At 40.5% G+C, this 22,916-nt stretch overlaps 1 protein-coding gene across 1 annotated transcript in view; it reads right to left on the reverse strand.

Annotated features, from left to right (window-relative positions):
* Window positions 1–17,436, reverse strand: part of ADAM10 (ADAM metallopeptidase domain 10) — a 144,957-nt gene extending 127,521 nt beyond the window's left edge. Inside the window, exons 1-3 of the mRNA XM_068992556.1 lie at window positions 17,361–17,436; window positions 12,149–12,410; window positions 11,781–11,869 (exon numbers count right to left, since the gene is read on the reverse strand). Coding sequence (XP_068848657.1) covers window positions 11,781–11,869; window positions 12,149–12,410; window positions 17,361–17,436 — 427 coding nt within the window. The remainder of the gene's footprint in view (window positions 1–11,780; window positions 11,870–12,148; window positions 12,411–17,360) is intronic.
* Window positions 17,437–22,916: the final 5,480 nt, after the last annotated feature.

Below are 22,916 nucleotides of genomic sequence, written 5' to 3' on the forward strand. Positions count from 1 at the left end.
AAATAAAAAGAAATATAGTAGGGTGTACATGTCCAAAAAAGTTAAAAACAAAAAAAGATATAACCTATATCTCATCATCCAGAGATTTAATATCTGTCCTTAACCTCTTAAAACAGGTATACATATATAAATTTATCTGTGACAAACTGAAATGGTACTGTGCATAAAATGTTCTCTGAGGTGCTTCTCTCATCTTAATTGTAAATATTTTCTAATGTCAAAAAAAAAAACTTTCAAAGAATTTGACTGACCAAAAGTCAAATGACTCAAATACTAAGCATAAGAGCCTAAGTTATGCGCTGATGGTAAAATAATCCAATCTTCGCGCAAAGACAAAATCTGACAACCTCATTATACTTTTTAAAGCATGTGTTTTTTAGAGGCAGTGAAGTTAAGAGCATGAATTCTGGAGCCAGACTGACTATATTCAAGTCCTGGCTTCCACAATTAGTAGCTGTAGGGCTTTGTGATCTTGAATAAATTACCCTCCCTGATCCCGTTCCCTCTTTTCTGAAATAAGAACAACAGAATCTTATGTCAATGTTGTGAAAACTGAGTTAATACAAAAAATTCCCTAAAATCATACCTGGAATAAAATAAGTGAGCCATAAATGCTAACCACTATGATGATTTTCCTTATTTCACAGATAGGCACGAATGCTTGCAAACAAAAGCTTCCTTCCCAACTCCTGAGTCCAAAACCTACAATCTTCTGTTCTAATCAAATTAAATATAAGAAGGGGGGGGGGGGGGAAGCAGAATGAAAATTTCAATAATGTCAGAAAGAAAAAATGCTCAGAGTATATCTTACTGATGGTGGGTATCATCTTTGTGTGGGATAGCAATATTATATAAAGAAATAAACTTAATTTTTTTCCTACTTTTATCAAAGTTGACAATGCTAAGAATGGAGGAAGAAAATCTGTAAAAATCTTTTGACATTACACATCTCCCTTTATTTACAGAAAAACTCAATTACAATAAATGAGAGGATGTGTAAGAATAAGCTAAGGCTGGCACACTTCCATTCATCAGAAAAATTACTTGTAATCAAGTTGTTTTCTACAGACTTTTCATTTGTGTAATTTTAAAATTAGGCACCAAGAGCACTTTTCCCCAACTATCAAGTTTACTTCCTTCCTAAGGAACTTGAGTCATCAGCTGTGTCTTAGGCATCACACTATGTTGACCAATGCTTCTTAACACTTGATATATAGTCACTCTGATCTTGAAGCACTAAATACCGTTAACAAGCTGTTCTCTTGTATGACAAAGGTAGACTTCAAGAACTATAAGGGCGTGTATTTCAGAAATATACTTAAGTTTCTTTACTACAGTCTTAGAAAAATTACTTCTACAATGTGACTTCAAACTTAAGCCACAGTACCTGTTTCTTCATTAGAAACCAGTCAAATCATTTTCTACAAATATCCACACCTAACAGTTATAAGTGAAAGCTCAAGACAGGAGAGTATGTCTGAATTGTAAGCACATTACAATATACCCACTTTTTCAGATAAGCTAGTCTCTAAGAATTAAAAATAGTAAAGCTAGCCGGCTCAAAGTAAAATATCAATAGCTAAAACCTAACAAATGTATTAAATTTCAACCACTTATGAAATACAACTTAAAATTCCAAAAGTGGAGACACGTACATAATTTAGATTTCTATGCTGGTTTGAAACACCTTTACACCGTATCAAGGAAATGCAAACGTAAGTACAGACAAGGGACTGTGACTTTTGGCCCACCACACACACACACACACACACACACACACACACACACACACACACACACTTTCAGCCCACCACACACACACACATTCAGCCCACCACACACACTTTCAGCCCACCACACACACACAAAATGGCTTCAGCTACCACCCCAAGTTGACACACATCTACCCCACACTTCTCACGTTATCCTAAACCTACTCTCATCACCTCGCTGTTCCCCCATATTATACCCCAAACCATCTGTCTCTGTCTCCTTCCGGGAAATCTGATGTGTAAATAAAACAATTCAGCCAAAGATGTTACCAATGACAATAATGGTAGGGAAGGATGGAGTTATGAAAAAGACATAAAGGTTTTTGAGGGCTTACTATGAGTTAAAATTCTGAAGAAAATAAACTGTGAAAAGTTAAAGCTGAGTAGAACTAATTCTGAAGAGAGATTTGCAGAGTAAACTGCTGGTCAAAGTAACTTTCGCCACAGAAACTAAAATCCAGCTAATCCATGGCTTTTCTAGGTGAACAAGAAACTGGTTTGGTTTTTAGATAATCTTTATGGGCTATGAGTCATTTAATCACTCTTATAAATTAACAGAATCAAATATAAACTCAAAGCTGAAGGAAGAATGAGCAATACTGGGGAAAAAATTTTTCTAACTGCAGTGCATAGAGCACTCCAAGAGGAAGGCTTCAATAGGATAAGAATATGGGATGCAGAAGAACTGTACAAAAAAGATCTTCATGACCCAGATAATCACGATGGTGCGATCACTCATCAGCCAGACATCCTGGAATGTGAAGTCAAGTGGGCCTTAGGAAGCATCACTACGAGCAAAGCTAGTGGACGTGATGGCATTCCAGTTGAGCTATTTCAAATCTTGAAAGATGATGCTGTGAAAGTGCTGCACTCAGTATGCCAGCAAATTTGGAAAACAGCAGTGGCCACAGGACTGGAAAAGGTCAGTTTTCATTCCAATACCAAAGAAAGGCAATGCCAAAGAAAGCTCAAACTACCACACAACTGCACTCATCTCACACGCTAGTAAAGTAATGCTCAAAATTCTCCAAGCCAGGCTTCAGCAATACGTGAACCGTGAACTTCCTGATGTTCAAACTGGTTTTAAAAAAGGCAGAGGAACCAGATATCAAATTGCCAACATCTGCCGGATCATCGAAAAAGAAGAGAGTTACAGAAAAACATCTATATCTGCTTTACTGACTATGCCAAACCCTTTGACTGTATGGATCACAATAAACTGTGGAAGATTCTGAGAGAGATGGGAATACCAGATCACCTGACCTGCCTCTTGAGAAATCTGTATGCAGGTCAGGAAGCAGCAGTTAGAACTGGACATGGAACAACAGACTGGTTCCAAATAGGAAAAGGAGTACATCAAGGCTGTATATTGTCACCCTGCTTATTTAACTTCTATGCAGAGTACATCATGAGAAACGCTGGACTGGAAGAAACACAGGCTGGAATCAAGATTGCCGGGAGAAATATCAATCACCTCAGATATGCAGATGACACCACACTTATGGCAGAAAGTGAAGAGGAACTAAAAAGCCTCTTGATGAAAGTGAAAGAGGAGAGTGAAAAAGTTGGCTTAAGTCTCAACATTCAGAAAACTAAGATCATGGCATCTGGTCCCATCACTTCACGGGAAAATAGATGGGGGAACAGTGGAAATAGTTTTAGATTTTATTTTGGGGGGCTTCAAAATCACTGCAGATGGTGACTGCAGCCATGAAATTAAAAGACACTTACTCCTTGGAAGAAAAGTTATGACCAACCTAGATAGCATATTCAAAAGCAGAGACATAACTTTGCCAACTAAGGTCCGTCTAGTCAAGGCTATGGTTTTTCCAGTAGTGACGTATGGATGTGAGAGTTCAACTGTGAAGAGGGCTGAGCGCCGAAGAATTGATGCTTTTGAACTGTGGTGTTGGAGAAGACTCTTGAGAGTCCCTTGGACTGTAAGGAGATCCAACCAGTCCGTTCTGAAGATCAGCCCTGGGATTTCTTTGGAAGGACTGATGCTAAAGCTGAAACTCCAGTACTTTGGCCACCTCATGCGAAGAGTTGACACATTGGAAAAGACTGACGCTGGGAGGGATTAGGGGCAGGAGGAGAAGGGGACGACCGAGGATGAGATTGGCTGGATGGCATCACTGACTCGATGGACGTGAATCGGAGTGAACTCCGGGAGTTGGTGATGGACAGGGAGGCCTGGCATGCTGCAATTCATGGGGTCACAAAGAGTCAGACACAACTGAGCAACTGAACTGAAGTCATCTGTAATCAATTAAGATAGCAAGCTATCAGAAATAACAACAAAAAAAGGAAGATGACAATGGTGGAAAAAGTGTGCTAGACAGAGCAGGGTTTCTCAACCTCAGCCCTTCTGACATTTTGGCCAGATAATTCCGTGTTGGGTGGGGGTTAGGCGGGAGGCCGCCATCCTATGAAATTATTAAGATGTTTCACAGTATCTCTGGCCTCTAGCCACTAGATACGAGCAAGCATCCCTCAAGTTGTGACAACCAAAACAATCTCTAGATTTACAGATATTTTGGTGTCTGCTTTGTATGTACATTTTAACTACATGTTGATTTTTCAAAAGCTACAATACCACATGAATACTATGATGTAAATTGACAACAGACATTTTAAAAGATTCAATGATTAAGTGACAGAATTGTGTTCAAGAGGAAATTAAGGATTTCTTAAATTCTATTTTCTAATGTGTGGTAATGATGTTCTAGTATTTCAACGTCTATAAATACATTTATTTAACTATATTCTGTAACTAATAGATTCCAAATGAAATTAGGCTTGGAAACAACATATTTTTAATAATATCTGCACAGCACTTTACAATCTCTTCAGCAATTTTACAGATTTATCCCACTTAATTCCTAGGAAAAGAAGCAAATTATATTCCACCCAATTAAAAAGTATAGGGTTCTATCTGTATTATTTTGAAAGCTAAATCCAAAGTTCAAAGCTGTAAAATATATATATGTGTGTATGTATGTGGTATATCCCTTTCAATCATTAATGCAAACAAAGATGAATGCAAAGAAAATTCTGCTCCTCAAATCATATTTGTACATTTGGCTCAAGTACAGAAGTCACATTATTTTCCCCAATTTGTGTCTGAAACAGGAATTTCACAATTCATATATAATCAAAAATATCAAGCATATTCTTGAACCAAAGAGTCTAATTCCAATTTATCTATCTTTAAATCTAACTTATCCCCTCCACCTCAAATTCACCAAACTTCTACCTCTCAACTATCAGGTACAATGCTTCCTAAGTTTTTGTTTTTGTTTTAATTGCCAAGTCATGTCCTACTCATGTGACCCTAAAGACTGTAGCCCGCCAGGCTCCTCTGGCCATAGGATTTCTCAGACCAGAATACTGCAATGAATGTGGAGAAGGAATGCCATTTCTTCCCCACCCAGGGATCAAGCCCACATCTCCTGCACTGCAGGAAGATTCTTTACCACCGCGCCACCAGGGAAGACGGCTTCCTAAGTGACTAGCCACAAATTGTTGAAGGACTGAAAAGTTTTAGCTAACATTCAACAGAAGTATTACTTCCCCAGAAGCTCAGTAGTAAAGAATTCACCTGCAATGCAGAAGCCGCGAAAGACACAGATTCCATCCTTGGGCTGGGAAGATCCCCTGGAGAAGGAAATGGCAACACGTGCCAGTACTCTTGCCTGGAGAATCCCATGGACAGAGGAGCCTGGTGGGCTACAGTCCATGGGGTCTCAAAGAGTCAGATACAACTGAAGCGACTTAGCAACAAAAGTATTAGCATGCAAGTCAGATAAAATTCAACACTAACACACATTCCAACTTTGAACCTTCAACCTAGATTCAAAATCTTAGACACTTTCAACTACAAAGTCTGAGGTCCTCAAAGCTTTATAAAGCTACATTCTCTTCAATACAATAGCCTCCAAGGTCCAAATTCAATACAGAGCCCTCAATAAACTGTGATATCTTTGCATTAACATCTGCCAAGTTTTACCAGTTATTCTTCCATATGATTTCTTGTGTACTCTTGTTTATTTTTACAATCACTACCCCAATCCAGGACTCAATCACCCAGTTCATCAAGTAGCTAATTTATTCCGTATTGTATCATATCCAAACTGCTCAGTTCAGTCGCTCAGTCATGTCCGATTCTTTGCGACCCCACAGACTGCAGCACACCAGGCCTCCCTGTCCATCACCAACTCCCGGAGCTTGCACAAACTCATGTCCATCGAGTCAGTGATGCCATCCAACCATTTCATCCTCTATCGTCCCCTTCTCCTGCCTTCAATCTTTCCCAGCATCAGGGTCTTTTCCAGTGAGCCAGTTCTTCCTATCAGGTGGCCAAAGTACTGGAGTTTCAGCTTCAGCATCAGTCCTTCCAATGAACATTCAGGACTGATTTCTTTTATGATTGACTAGTTGGATCTCCTTTCAGTCCAAGGGACTCTCAAGAGTCTTCTCCAACACCACAGTTCAAAAGCATCAATTCTTTGGCACTCAGCATTCTTTATAGTCCAAATCTCACATCCATACATGACTACTGGAAAAACCATAGCTTTGACTAGACGGACCTTTGCTGGCTCAACTAACCAAAATTCCACAATAATGGCTGGCTCAACCAACCAAAATTCCACAATACCCCGTAGTTACCATGGCTTATTATATGAAAAATGAGAGTTCCAGTCATCATAGCCCAGTTAGCATTTCTCCTTATTTCCTACTGTTAACTCTCCATTCCAGGCAAGTAAACCTACATGTATCTTACTACACCTTATGATACTTTCTTCTGTCTCAAAAAGCTCTCTTCAACTGGTTGATGTCCCTCCAGCTTAATAAATCCTCATTTCATCTACAATACATAATTGGAACTCTTATTTTTATATCGTGACATTTATGTCTACTCTGGCAAGCTAAATGCTTTTTACCTCTCTTCTCTCTCAAGACTGTGCCTTCATGACTCCTACTGGCCACAGATATACAGTAAACACTGATGACTAAACAACAACGTTCTTATTGTACATGTTCTCACATTGTTTAGTAGCTTCAGAATGGAATCACCCAATATCAGAGGGAGTCTACACTCCCTGAGAACTGTTCTCAGTACCGCTGTTTCTGCATCCTAGCTAGGACAGAATTGTCCCCACTAGTCCTAAGGCAAAGCCTTCACACTGCTACATGGCAGTGTTACTACCTTCACAAGACTCTAAATGGTAGGATTATTCCATTTATCCTTAACGTTGCTCCCTTTCCCTTGTAAAAAAAATTGACAGCCAAACTAAGTTTAGCCCAAAACAGTAAGGTGTTTTTATACTAAATCTCATTTAAGAAAAGATTAAATTCAGCCCCTTTAAAAGGGGCACAGTAAATGTGTTTTATAAGAACTTTATAAAACTTTATCATTTTATAAAAACTTTCATCAAAAGCACAAAATATTTTAAAAGTCTGGTCCCAGAGACTCGTCATTCAGGACATAGTCTCAAGGCCAAACTTGTGATCTCTCAACAAAGTTTTTAAAAAATAGAGTTTATTCTTGAATTTATTACTCAAGTTTCATTTTCTCAATTTCAAAAATGGAGTTTATGTTTATAACCAATTCTTAAAAGAAAAAACATCTAAGTTATCTACAGGACTCTCAACCAATTTTTTTCTGAGCCTCATCCCATCAGAAAAAGAAGTGGTTTCTTATTTCCTCACTGAGATAAAGAGACGTGGAAAAACTGTAGCTGTCATTTAAGACCTTCAAATTGTTACTATTATGAACACAAGAATTTTTTAAAATATCTAAAGAGACGTGGAAAAATTGTAACTGTCATTATTTAAGACCTTCAAATTGTTACTATTATGAACACAAGAATTTTTTAAAATATCTAATACCCTAATGCCATATAAAAAGTATTGTGTATGCCACAGTTTTTATTAACAAATTTCTAGGACCATAGAAAAGTTAATATTATAAACAATATAATAAAAGTTAAATAAGAGGTCTCAATCCAAAAAAGATATTTTTATGGTTGCTGTCAGGACTGCAAACAGCATGGGTTTGATCCCTGGTTGGGGAACTAAGATCCCACATTTCACACAGCACAACCAAATAAATAAATGATGCTGTCATGTTTGCAAAATGAAACTGAGGCAAAGATGCAAATAACGTATCTACAAGGACTGAGGCAAGTAACAAAAATGAGTGCAGCAGGCTAACCATACATACAGCCAGCCAAATTGAGGGGAACCACGCTGATTCCCAAGCCCAGTTTAAAGAGGGGAACGGCTACTGCTCTGCTCCAGCCAATGGGAGTATTTCTGAGCAGTTAACAGGATTTTCAAGTCTTCCTCCCAAAACACAGAAATTTCACTCAGAAATTTCCCAATTTGGGACTTCCCTGGTGGTCCAGTGGCTAAGACTCCATGCCCCAGTGCAGGAGGCCTGGGTTTGATCCCTAGTCAGGGAACTAGATCCCATATGCTGCAACTATGGATTCCACATGCTGCAATTAAGACCCAGCACAGTCAGTAAATTTTAACCAAAACAAAGAAAAAATTTTTAAAGAAGTTTCCCACTTTTTCAAAGCTCATCAGTAGTTGAAACTTAAAGACATTGTAAATCAAACAAAACACATCTCTAAGGTGATTCAGTCCAGAGAACACCTTTGAACTAACATGTGAAAACTGCATTAAAAAAGGCATGAGGGAGCAATAGGTAAAAAGTCCAGGTTTAGGTCCAACTGGCTTGGGTTTGACTGTCTAATTCACCACTGAGCAGGTCGACAATGTCAGAAAAAATATTTCTTCAAATATTTTTTCAAATATTTCTTCAAAGTCTGTTTCTTCAAATGTAGAATGTCACCACTCTCTCATACAGTTGGAAAGCAAAACTTCTAACACAGTATCAGAAATACAGCAGACATTACAAAAATGTCCCTTACTCTCCCTGCTCCACCCTGCAAGTCTGTAAGATAATTTAAAAGATATTAGGTAATAAACACCCTGGGAGATGTTAAACAAGTTATAAAAATGAGATCAGAAAAGAGAGGGGTGCTTGCCATGCCCAGTTCTTTGCTACTCAAAAAGGTCCTTATACACACAGAAAAGATACTGCTAACTAATGGCTTGAAATGGGTCTTCTCAAGATGGTACAGCTAGCTGGATTATCAATATAAAGATTAAAAAGATGAAGAGTCACAGCTCCTTAAAGATAAAGACCAAAAGTCTGTCCATTTTATTAACTTTATAGACTCTGACTTGCTGGTAGAAGTGAGAAATAATTTAAGCTTAAACTTTTATACTTTTGGCCAAACTTCCATAAAACTTCTTTCTTTAAGAAGCATGCTACAAAGCAAAGCATTTACACCAGACTTTTTAATATAAGAAACATGACAGGAATTCTCTGGTTCTCCAGTGGTTAAGAATTCATGTTCTCAGCTTGGTTTTGATCCCTGGTTGGGAAACTAAAATACTCACAAGCCCAGACAGCACAGTCAAAAAAAAAAAGTCATACTCTAAAAGTTCATTTAAAGTGTGATTTCATTAAACAAAAATAGGGGATTGAATTTACTGGTACAGCTGAAATACCTTTGGACCTCTCAAACACACCAATTTTTTTTAAAGAGAAAGGAAAAGCATCAACTCACCAACATATTTGTGTTAAAAAGTAAAATTCACATATACATAACAATTATTTGGGCTATATATAATCAGAATAGTTCGAATAAATTTCTAATGCAGTTGCATATAATAAAGCATTTTATTCATATATTTGAGTACATATCTATATAGATGCTAAGCTCTAGAAAATTCATGGTATCTTCCTACAAATAGAACACAAGGTGGACATGTGTGAGAAATGGACAGCATTGGGGAAGTTTAGTTTCAAGATTCTAAACACATTCCATTCTCTTTTCTAGCTTCCCACCATCACACTAGAGCAAGAAAAGACTAATGCAAAACAGGATCAACAAATCACAAGGAGGAAGCAACTAAAAACGATTATTAAGTATCTAAAACGACTTATACTTTAAAGTTAAATCCATATTTCCACTATAGCTTGTCCTAATCTACACAAACATATTCATTCTCTCATTGGAGAGTTTGAAAACATTCTATTCTCTATCATCCTACCATAAACTTCTTACAAACGACCATAAATAGCTGTGTGGATAAAAATACATTACAAATATCTCCAGGTACCCCAAAAGTACAATCTTAATGTTAATTTTAAAATGAAAGATTTCTTAGTGGCTTTTTGAAAAAATTCCGCTTTAAACAAACATCAAAAAGTAAGCAGCCTTTTAACCAATGTTTAATGCAAAATGATACTTTATAAATGACTCGAGTTCTGAATTTAGAAAATCTTTGTCTAAAAAGGGTCTTAGCCCGCAAAGATTATGCTGTCAATTTATACTTTTTCTTCAACCATCAGAACAGACCAGTGTCTATTCTTACTGTTTCACTCTTTAAAAACAAAGGACACTTTACATACTACTAATCAGTAGTTTAAACTGCCTTATGTGGATGCCTTACCTTTTACTACGTCACAGAAATCAGCATCTAACAAAAAGTGAAAACAGAAATTTGCTGGAAGTCACATTTAGAACATAAATACAAATGTAAAAACAAAGGCCCTTACAGAGGTTATCCAGCACAGATATTTCAAACTAAACATCTACCAAAAGCTCCTAATCCAAAATGTTTCTCTAGCAAATGAACACTACAAACTGCAACAGAAGTCTCCCTACAAAGTTTCCTCAGACAAAGTAGAAGATGGAACAAAAATACGTTAGGCTATGCAGTCCTAAGTCAGAGAAAAGAACAAAAACAATCCACTACATGAAACATTCAGACATTTTCTAAATTATCAAATGAGTCTATATTCATCCAAAACATTCCGGAAAAAATTTCAATCCAATTCTTTTAAACATACTTTAAGGTCTTTATGTATACTACGGTGGGAAGTGAAAAAGTTAACCAAAAATAAAGCACTTCACACAAGAATAAAATGATGCGGTTGGTCCTGGGATAAACTGGAACCAAAAAACGTCTTCAAAACGGAAGTCATCAAGAAATTACACACTTTAGCACACTTTAACTCCAACGTGGGGAGGGATGGTGGAGGACTGCCACTGTTTTGACAATCCATTAATTACACTATATGTCTATTCCACCTAAGAGTTTAAGAAAACACTTCAAGTTAGGTCACCGAGGGACCGTCCCTCTAAAAGACGCAAAGCAGCCTGCAGATCAAAGAACATCCCGAAACGACTTAGGTTTCTCTCCACGAAACCCTTTCCCCTGGGCAACAGAATTTTTTCACAGAACAGAAACACACCCTCCTGCTAATCTTCTCGGAACAGTCGGACAGAGGCAGGGCACTTTGGAGAGCCGTAGCCGCCCGGCTCAGACCAGCAGGAGATCACTGTTACCCCTCCTCGGGCGGCCTCTCTGCAGAACCGGGTCGGTCTGGATCGCCGCGCCCGGTAAAGAACAATACAATTGCAACTTCCCACGAGCCTGCGCGGTGGTTCTTCGCGGCGGAGGGGACTCCGGAATTCGCCACGGGCAGGGGCTGGGGCAAAAGGATAAGGAGGGTGATCACCGGCCCCGCGGCAGCTGGCCGCCCCGGCGCCCGGCGAGCCCGCTGGAGTGATGGTGCCAACCGGCCTGAGCTCCACGGCTCTCGCTTGGCTACCAGATCTCCCGACTTTGCTTCTCCGGCAGGCGACCCCAGCCTCCCCTGCTACTGGGGCGGCAGGGAGCGGGAAAGGCCTCACCGGAGATTTAGAGCGTCCTCGGCCCGCCACGGAAGGGAACGCGGTCGGGGCGCGGGGGACAATAGGGAGTGGGGAGCACTGCGCGCCCGAGTGGCGCCGCCGGCCGGCCGGGCTGACTGACGCACCCGCCGCACGGCGCGACTGGGCTCCGCTCGGCCCGGCCGCCGCTGCCGCCGCGCGGTCCGCTGAGCTCACGGCGCCCCCGGCACTGGGGGTCGTGCCTCACCTCCCAGCCCCGCAACCCAGGAGAGGAGCAGAATTAACACTCTCAGCAACACCATCTTCCGCTGCCGCTGCCGCCGCCGCCGCCGCCTCCTCACGGGTTAACAGCAGCACATCGAACCGGAGGGAGAAGCTGAAGGGGCTTGGTCCGGAGCCTCCACGGGAAGTCGGGACCTCCCCGGGCAGGAGAAACGGCGAAGCACCTCCCTCTCGCCCCACTTCAAGGGCCGGCAAAGCTCCCAGCACCTCCAAAACAGGGACCTCCCTCCCCCTCGTTCGTTTCCTTCCTCCCTTCCCCGCTTTCCTTCCCTCGCTCCTTCCCTCTTCTCTACCTCCCTCCCCCGAGCCCGGGACCTCCGCCTCCTTCCTTACCACGTGACCAGCCGGCGCCCAACGGGCAGACGGAGCCGCACCCCTTCCTCCCGCCCCTCCCCCTCCCCCAGGCGCCCCAGGGGCGCGCGCATGCGCACTGGGGCCGGTTCCCGGGCTGCTAGGCCCGCCGCCGCTTCCTGTCCGCCGGCGGAGAGCTGGGATTGGGCTTGGGAGGCGGGGTTTCCTGGGGTTCCACCCCCGGACTGGAGCGCAACTCTGCGGACCGTACAGGCTTCGCTCTTAGTGCTGCCGAGAACTGTGTCTTGAGCAGAAGAGGCAAAGTGAGGGATGTTAAGCGGTAGCTGTCCTCGTTTTAACTTCACTGGGAATGGGGATTTTTGTTACTTTTTTGCCTCCCTGGGTGCACAACTTCTACCAAGTAAACAAAAGCAAAGCCTCCCCCACCCCGCAAAAGAAGCAAAGTCCCAACAGTTACTACCTTGGAGACAGCCGACAAAGCTCAGAACCTGAATGTAAAGCCCTTCAAGCAGCAGAAACATACAGCCTAAGTCCTATTTTTCTGAATTCTATAAAATTGTGTCACAGACCAGGCCTTGGCCATTCTAAAAGTGTGCAGCCTCAACCACAGGTACTGAATCTAGCCTGAAAAATGTCCTAGTTACCACTTTCTGTTCCTTCTCTGAAGAGAACTCTGGAGTCTCTGTCACCCCAACTTGTTTGAAGCTCCTGTTTGAGCTCACAGTAACTCACTTTGATTTTTTAAACTTGTATTCCATGGACTAAAGACTCAAACATAAAACCTGAAACCGTAAGACCTAGAAGGAAACAGAGGGAAAGCTTGATGCTGGTCTTGGAAATTATTTTTTTGGATGTGATGCCAAAAGCACAAACAACAGAAACAAAAGTAAATAAGCGGGCCCACATCAAACTAAAAACCCTTGGCAGAAGAATCAAAATGAAAAGGCAGTGTTTGGAATGAGAGAAAACAAATTGTTTCTCTTATAAGGGGTTAATAATTAAAATATACAAGGAACTCTTACAACTCAGAGACTGCAAAGCAGACAATCCAATTTGAAAATGTGCAGAGGAACTTAGTGCTTTTTCAAAGAAAACATCCAAACGACCAATACGTGCTTGGAAAGATGCTCAATACCACTAATCATCAGGGAAATGCAAATCAAAACCACGGTGAAATAAGGCCACACTGTTAGAATGGTTATCATCAAAAAGAGAAGAGATATTTGGACTTCAGTGGATAAGAATCTGCCTGCCTATGCAGAGGTCACAGGTTCAGTCCCGGATCTGGGAAGATTCCACATGCCCTGGAGCAACTAAACCCCTGCCGCACAGCTACTGAGCGCTCTAGGGCCCAAGAGCTAGAACTAATGAGCCTGTGTGCTTCAACTACTGAAGCCCATGGAGTCCCCACATCACAACTACTGAGCCCACGAGCTCCAACTATTGAAGGCAGTGCATGGCAAGGAGGAGTAGCCCCTGAACACCACAACAAGAGAAAGCCCGAGCAAAGCAGTGAAGACACAGCACAGCCAAAAAAAAAAAAATACATATATATATATAAAGACAAGAGATACTTGTTGGCAAGGATATGGAGATAGGGAAACTCTTGTGCATTTTTGGTTGGAATGCAAATTGGTGGAAGTATTACAGAAAACAGCATAGATGTTCCTCAAAAAATTAAAAATAGAACTACCATAGGGCCCAGCAACACCCACTTTTGGGTATAAAACCAAAGAAAGTGAAATCAAGGTCTTGAAGAGAAATCTACACTCACTTATTCATTACAACATTATTCACAATAGTGTCCCTATATGGATGAATGGTTAAACACAATGTGGTATATAGGTAAAATGGCATATTAATTCAGCAATGAGAAAGAAGGAAATCTTGCCATCAGGGATTAACCTGGAAGGCATTATGCTAAGTGAAATAAATGAAACAAAGACAAATACTGTGTGGTCTTATTTATATGTCAGTTCAGTTCAGTTCAGTCGCTCAGTCATGTCCGACTCTTTGCGACCCCATGAATTGCAGCATGCCAGGCCTCCCTGTTCATCACCATCTCCTGGAGTTCACTCAGACTCACATCCATTGAGTCCGTGATGCCATCCAGCCATCTCATCCTCGGTCGTCCCCTTCTCCTCCTGCCCCTAATCCCTCCCAGCATCAGTCTTTTCCAATGAGTCAACTCTTCTCATGAGGTGGCCAAAGTACTGGAGTTTCAGCTTTAGCATCATTCCTTCCAAAGAAATCCCAGGGCTGATCTCCTTCAGAATGGACTGGTTGGATCTCCTTGCAGTCCAAGGGACTCTCAAGAGTCTTCTCCAACACCACAGTTCAAAAGCATCAATTCTTCAGCGCTCAGCCTTCTTCACACTCCAACTCTCACATCCATACATGACCACAGGAAAATCATAGCCTTGACTAGACGGACCTTAGTGGGCAAAGTAATGTCATTGCTTTTGAATATGCTGTCTAGGTTGGTCATGACTTTTCTTCCAAGGAGTAAGCGTCTTTTAATTTCATGGCTGCAGTCACCATCTGCAGTGATTTTGGAGCCCCAAAAAATAAAGTCTGACACTGTTTCCATTGTTTCCCCATCTATTTCTCATGAAGTGATGGGGTCGGATGCCATGATCTTCGTTTTCTGAATGTTGAGCTTTAAGCCAACTTTTTCGCTCTCCTCTTTTGCTTTCATCAAGAGGCTTTTTAGCTCCTCTCTATGTGGAATCTAAAAAAGCCCAACTAAAAGAAGCAAAGAGTAAAATGGAGGTTACCAGGGTCTGGGAGGTGGGGGAAATCTGGAGATATTGGTCAAAGGGTACAAACTTCCAGTTATAAGATGAATAAGTGCTGGGAATCTAATAGTGATAATCACTTTGCAGTACTTAAGTGTATCAAATCATGTCTCAAGTACATGAAAAACATGCATACAGTTTACATGTGGTATGTTGATTATCCAAAGATATATCCATCTGAATGCAGAATTCCAAAGAATAACAAGGAGAGATAAGAAAGCCTTCCTCAGTGATCAATGCAAAGAAATAGAGGAAAACAATAAAATGGGAAAGACTAGAGATCTCTTCAAAAAAGTTAGACACCAAGGGAACATTTCATGCAAAGATGGGCTCAATGAAGCACAGAAATGGTTTGGACCTAACAGAAGCAGAAGATATTAGGAAAAGGTGGTGAGAATACACAGAAGAACTATACAAAAAATATCTTCATGACCCAGATAACCACGATGGTGTGATCACTCACCTAGAGCCAGCCTGGAATGTGAAGTCAAGTGGGCCTTAGAAACCATCACTACGAACAAAGCTAGTGGAGGTGATGGAATTCAAGTTGAGCTGTTTCAAATCCTAAAAGATGATGCTCCAAAAGTGCTGCACTCAATATGCCAGCAAATCTGGAAAACTCAGCAGCGCCCACAGGACTGGAAAAGGTCAATTTTCATTCCAATACCAAAGAAAGGTAATGCCAAAGAACTCTCAAACTACCACACAATTGCACTCATCTCACACGCTAGCAAAGTAATGCTCAAAATTCTCCAAGCCAGGTTTCAACAGTACATGAACCGTGAACTTCCAGATATTCAAGCTGGATTTAGAAAAGCCAGAGGAACCAGAGATCAAATTGCCAAAATCTGTTGGATCATAGAAAAAGTAAGAGAGTTCCAGAAAAATATCTACTTCTGCTTTATTGACTGCACCAAAACCTTTGACTGTGTAGAGCACCACAAACTGTGAAAAATTCTGAAAAAGATCAGAATACCAGACTACCTGACATGCCTCTTGAGAAATATGTATGCTGGTCAGGAAGCAAGAGTTAAAACTGGACATAGAACAACAGACTGGTTCCAAATTGAGAAAGCAGTACGTCAAGGCTGTATATTGTCATCCAGCTAATTTAACTTACATGGAAAGTACATCATGCGAAATGCCAGGCTGGAAGAAGCACAAGCTGGAATCAAGATTTCTGGGAGAAATATCAATCACCTCAGATATGCAGATGACACCACCCTTAGGGCAGAAAGTGAAGAAGAACTAAAGAGCCTCTTGATGAAAGTGAAAGAGAAGAGGGAAAAAGTTGGCTTAAAGCTCAACATTCAGAAAACTAAGATCATGGCATCCTGTCCCACCACTTCATGGCAAATAGATAATGGAAACAGGGAGAGATTTTATTTTGAGGGGGGCTCCAAAGTCACTGCAGATGGTGACTGCAGCCATGAAATTAAAAGACGCTTACTCCTTGAAAGAAAAATTATGACCAACCTAGAGAGCATATTAAAAAACAGAGACATTACTTTGCTAACAAAGGTCCGTGTAGCCAAAGCTGTGGTTTTTCCAGTAGTCATATTTGGATGGGAGAGCTGGACTATAAAGAAAGCTGAGTGCTGAAGAATTGATGCTTTTGAACTGTGGTGTTGGAGAAGACTCTTGAGAATCCCTTAGACTGCAAGGAGATCAAGCCGCTCAATCATAAAGGAATCAGTCCTGAATGTTCATTGGAAGGACTGATGCTGAAGCTGAAACTCCAATACTTTGGCCACCTGATACTGGGAAAGAGTGAAGATGGAAGGAGAAGGGGGCAACAGAGGATAAGATGGTTAGTTGGCATCATGGACTCGATACTGGTGTTCTGCAGTCCATGGGGTCGCAAAGAATTGGACATGACTCAGCGTCTGAACTGAACTGAATTAGTCTTCAGGCTTCCTAGATGACTCAGTGGTAAAGAATCCTGCTGAGCAGGAGACATGGGTTCAATCCTGGGTTGGGAAGATCCCCTAGAGGAGGAAATGGCAACCCACTTGCCTGAGAAATCCTTGGACAGAGGAGCCTGTGTCTGAGGGGTCGCAAAGAGTCAGACAGGACTATGGACTAAGCAACAAGTTAGTCTTCATCTTTAGCATCCTGCCTCAGTAGGCTGAATTAGTCAAGATAGGTATTAATACTAATAATAATTTGGAATTCCTACTTCTTACTGTAGGTTTTTTCAACTTATTACCACGTGCTTTTTAAATTCTCATTTTGAAAAATGAATTACTATAGTTATGTTCCAACATCAGTAAGCTCAAAAATACAGTCAGAAGTTCTAAAATCATCATTAATAGTGCCCATTTACAATGAGATGTCTGGAAGAATGGCAGAATCTCATGATTTTTTTTTTCTCTTTCTTAAAAGATCCAATCTTAGGAAAGATGAGTTACATGGAAATATTACATTGCATATACCTGTGCTTGTATTTTCTTTTGGTGGTGTTGTCTGCAAATGTTTTAATTTTTTAGCTGTTAGACTATCTTGTGGCATGTTTAGTTGTGCAGCAATTTTTATAGTTAATTTCGGTGATAGAGGTAAATGGTATTTTATTTTTAATTTCAACTGGGTAAAAATATGTTTTGTATTATCAAGGTGATCATCAAGAATTAATGTTTAAGATTGTATTTCTTTTCACTTAAAAACAAATTCATCACATATCAGTATCATAATGAATGGGCTTCAGTGTTACAAGTTTGAACCACTGTTTTCTTTGACATTTTAACTTACATTTTCTAACCTCAACGTTTCTTTTTTTTAATGAGAATGATAAAGTATATCCCTGGTGAGAATATTTTGATAATTAATTTTAAATTATTTAACATTTGTAAAGTGATTATAACAGTGTCTGGCTATTAGTATGTGTTTAAGTAAAAATATTTAAGTATCATGATTCTTCCATTCAAAAGCAATGATTAACAGTATTATTTCCTTAATGACAACATCCAGCGTTGATACTATCAGTATAAACAAAAGTTATCTTAAGTTTTAATAATGAGGAATTCAGCTAGGAAATACATGGCTGTACACAGTATATTACACAAATAATACTACCGGAAAATGCTTCTTGCATAATTTAAAGCCAATCCTAGCAAACATTTCAACAATTACATTTTAAATTTCCCAACTCCAACTAACATGCCTGCTGCATGTCTCACTGTCATGACAAACTCAGTATGTTTAACTTATCTCTGATAATGGCACCAACACTCTCAGTAACCTGGGATGGGGAGTGAAATTATCTGACTCTTCTTCCCTTGTCTACTCATAACGAGTCACCAACTATTAATTTATCCCTAAAAATGATTTTCTTGTGCCTTAAATCCTTCCCTACCTACTATTGTCACTCCAATTCACACAATTATTTTCTCTTGCTTACTGGACTTTTAACCCATCTCATTCCAGTCTCTCTCACTTCTGGTCCTGCTTTCAAATCTCACCTCAATCCACTACAGTTTGCTTCCATCCCCATCAGCCCCGAGAAGCTACCCTTGCTGGGGCCATCAAAGACCTGTTAGTTACCAATGCCACTACACACTTTTACTCCTTATCTAACTAGGCTTTTTGGTCAATTAACAATCTTTCCTCAAAATTCCCCCTTCCAATGTTTCCCAAGGTCGTGCTCACCCCTGATTTTCCTCCTTACTTTTAACTGTGACTTCTGCATCTCTTGGCCTCCCTGGTGGCTCAGATAGTAAAGAATCTGCCTGCAATGCAGGAGACCCAGGTTTGATCCCTGGGTCAGGAAGATCCCTTGGAGAAAGGAATGGCTATCCAGAAAAGGGAATGGCTACCCACTCCAGTACTCTTTCCTGGAGAATTCCATGAACAGAAGAGATGTATGGGCTACAGTCCATGAGGTTGCAAAGAGTTGGACACACCTGAGCAACTAACACTTTTTCTTTCACTTTTCTGCATCTCCTCCCTAGGGTTTCTTCTTCTCTTTATCCTTTAGTTATTATATTGATGTTCCTCAGGATTTTATCTTTGACTTTCACATTTTCTCATTCTTCATGTGCATGACTATTTTTTACTACCTCCAATGTCTTTGACTCACTAGGCTGTAAACTCCATGAAAACATGAAAGCCTGGATTTGTATTGTTCTGAATCCTATCCCACTACCTAGCACATAGTCAGCACTTTTCCTATACCTGTGCCCCAAGCACCAGCCCTACGTCCTAGTTACATCGTTCTCCAGTACGGCAGCCTTGAATAAGTTAAGGCATCTGTACCGCAATTTCCTAATGTTTACATTAGGAATAGTAGGAGTAGTAATACCTATCTTTGAAGGTAGGGAGTTAAATAAATTAATAGAGGTAAGGCATTGAGAATACTGCAACGCATTAGAGCAAGCATTATAAAATCTTAGGTATTTTTTATATATCTAAAAGACTCTGATGCTGGGAGGAATTGTGGGCAGGAGGAGAAGGGGATGACAGAGGATGAGATGGCTGGATGGCATCACTGACTCAATGGACGTGAATCTGAGTGAACTCCAAGAGTTGGTGATGGACAGGGAGGCCTGGTGTGCTGCGATTCATGGGGTCGCAAAGAGACGGACACGACTGAGCGACTGAACTGAACTGAACTGAACATGTGCTAGCCAATTCCTTCCTGACGTTACATGGCCACACCAAATTCAACATGTCCCAAAGTGAACAAACCCCTACATCAACCTACCCAAACTGTTTTTTTTTTTTTCCTTCTAAATTCCCTAGTTGGATTAAGGCAACATCATCCATGCAATTACCTAAACTTCTCTCCCATTCCAGCAGACAATTAAGTCATCTCTATTCTCCACTGTAGGAAATTCCACCCCTTCCACCTATTTCTACTCCCACAGCCCAAGCTCTGGTCTCCCCAGTTCATATCACCTATTCCCTGACTTTTTGACACCACTGCTGCCAGAGTGACTTTTTTGAAAATATGTCCTTTTATCTCCAGGATAAAATGCAAGGTCTTTATGATCTGGTCATTGCTTTCCATGACAGATTCATCTTTCATGGTTCTTTTCCTACTTTATCTTCTAAAAGAAGCAAGGACAAAAAATCAGAGTAATAGTAGTAGCTGGTTGTTGGGCCTGCAATGTGGGAGACCAGGATACAATCCCTGGGTTGGAAAGACCCCCTGGAGGAGGGCATGGCAACCCACTCCAGTATTCTTGTCTGGAGAATCCCCATGGACAGAGGAGCTTGGCGTGCTATGGGTCATGGGGTCACAAAGAGTCAGACACTACTGAGCGACTAAGTGCAGTAGCTCGTTATTAGTAAGGAAATGAAAGCTTAAAGAACTTAAATCACTAAAATCTCAGTGCTGGTTCCTGACAGTGTCAGCACCCAAAGTTAAATCTGACTCCAAAGCATGTGCTCTAATCACCACAATACACTGCTGTTCAACTGCAGTTGTCTTCTCAGACGTACATATCACTTCCCTCTTCAGTATCTTTGCACATTTTATTTCCTCCATAAGGAATTTCAATAATTCATTTTATGACACTTTTTTTGGTCAGGATTTTGCTTTCTGTATAAAAGATGGCTCAGAGAAGAAAAACACTTATAAAATCCATTTAGGGACTTCCTTAGTGGTCCAGTGGCTAAAACTCTGAACTCCCAATGCAAAGAGCCCAGGTTCGATCCCTGGTTGGGGAACTAGATGCCACATACTCTGACTAAGACCTGGCAAAGCCAAATAAAAATAATAAATTAAAATAAAAATGAAAATCCACTTTTGAGGAAAAGAGAACAGTGGAAAATGGTGTTTACAACTTAAGGCATTTAGAAGAGTGTTATAAATATCACTTTCCTTTCAAACGTAAAGGAATAGATATTGTTAAACATATAGCTCAGGTTTCTCCTTTGTAACATTTTCACTAACTTTACTACTAGACAAAATTTAAAATCATCTGCTCAATAACCATGACATTTAAACCCAACCTGCTCCACGCACGGATGCTGAAAAAACATACAGGGGGAGTCAAGGGGCTGAAAAAAAACTTAAGTATACCATGTCCATAATTCTAATGTATTTGTATCAAACTGTACTGTATTTGTTTATTTATTTTAAATCTTCCTTAATTCCTAAGGATAGTAATGAATCACATGTTATAGGGGTTTTGAAAACAGAACCTGAGAGAGTTAAGCAAATATATATCTAACAAATGTTTATTGAATCTTAATCCCAGAATAGAATCAATTTCACTAATATATTCAAAACCTAGGAGTGATTGCTCCCCTCACTGTCTAAAATCACGGTATCTTATTCTAACATTCAAGATGCTCCAAAAAACTCAATTGTCCAAACTTTTCTCTCTTCTCCTTACAATACAGCTTTTCTCCACCCTGTCAAACTGCACATGGGAATGCCACAATATCGTCAACTTTCTCCCTTCTACATTTTCCCCCTCTTGTTTCCTCCCTGCTCATACAGTATATTTGAAAAAGAAAGAAAGGCAATGGGCCCAAAATGGAGTTACTTATACTAGGCCTCTTGTCACCAAACTAAGATTTAAGTTTCAGTTCTCTCAGACACAGAAACTTAAACCAGTCAATCAGGAATCACCTGATCAGCACCTGATAGGTAATATACCTAACTGTATATTGGGCCAGTCCCTTATTGTCCCCTAAAGGAAAGTAGCTTTGCGATAACAAACACGCTCTTTTGCCTAATATAACTTCCTTGTTTTCACTCCCTCCTGCCTATAAAAGTCTTTCATTTTTTAGAGTACCTTTCTATCTTCTAGATTGAATGCTTCCTGATTCAAATCAATTTTTGTTCAAATGAATTCTTAAAATGTTTAATATGCCTCAGGTTACCCTTTAACATGTATTTCATACATAGGCTTTAAAGTGCTGATGACAACCTGGTAGTTCATAGACCAAATTAGACTCACAGACAAGTTCAGTTTGATTTGTAGTTGAAAAATTTTTTTTTCTTAATTATATGTCATTCTGCAACAGTTAGGAACGTTCATGTTAAAGCCTAGATGCCAGATTTTCTGTGAAAGCTGAAAGGTTACGCAGACTGAAATTCCTGCAAAGCATCAGTTGGCTGAGACTGAGTGGAGGCAGCCCTCCTTGGACGGGGCTGGCCTAATGTCCCTGTAGTCTTTATTATCCCTTTCAGTATTTCACCTTCTGATACTTGTTTTAAAAATTAGACCAAGTTCCAAACAGTCCTGAAGTGTTTTCCTAGAATCTTGGGACCCCCTATCTCAATCACATTTAATACAAAACACTTATTATTTATATCCTTCATCTGCAATTAATCATGTGTTACTTTATTGATGAAGAGGCTTTGAGGCTTTTTAGTTCTTCATTTTCTGCCATAAGGGTGGTATCATCTGCATATCTGAGATGATTGATATATCTCACGGCAATCATGATTCCAGCTTGTGCTTCTTCCAGCCCAGTGTTTCTCATGATGTACTCTGAATACAAGTTAAATAATCAGGGTGACAATGTACAGCCTTGATGTACTCCTTTTCCTATTTGGAACCAGTCTGTTGTTCCATGTCCAGTTCTAACTCTTGCTTCCTAACCTGCATACAGATTTCTCAGGAGGCAGGTCAGGTGGTTTGGTATTCCCATCTCGTTAAGAATTTTCCACAGTTTATTGTGATCCACACAGTCAAAGGCTTTGGCATAGTTAATAAAGCAGAAATAGATGTTTTTCTGGAACTCTCTTGCTTTTTCATGATCCAGCAGATGTCGGCAATTTGATATCCTGGGTTCCCTTACCCTACTGCTCTCCACCCGGATGCCCTTTCCCAATAAAATCTCTTGCTTTGTCAGCAGATGTGTCTCCTTGGACAATTCATTTCTGAGTGTTAGACAAGAGCCCAGTTTCGGGCCCTGGAAGGGGTCCGCCTTCCTGCAACAAATGGCGACTCTGGCAGGGACTCTTCTTCGCTGAGAATGACATCCTGACCACTCCGGGTACTCAGGGGCCAGCCTGCCTGCCAATGGACCAGACC

The sequence above is a fragment of the Capricornis sumatraensis genome, chromosome 2 (assembly GCF_032405125.1).
Source record: "Capricornis sumatraensis isolate serow.1 chromosome 2, serow.2, whole genome shotgun sequence".
NCBI classification, from domain to species: Eukaryota; Metazoa; Chordata; class Mammalia; order Artiodactyla; family Bovidae; genus Capricornis; species Capricornis sumatraensis.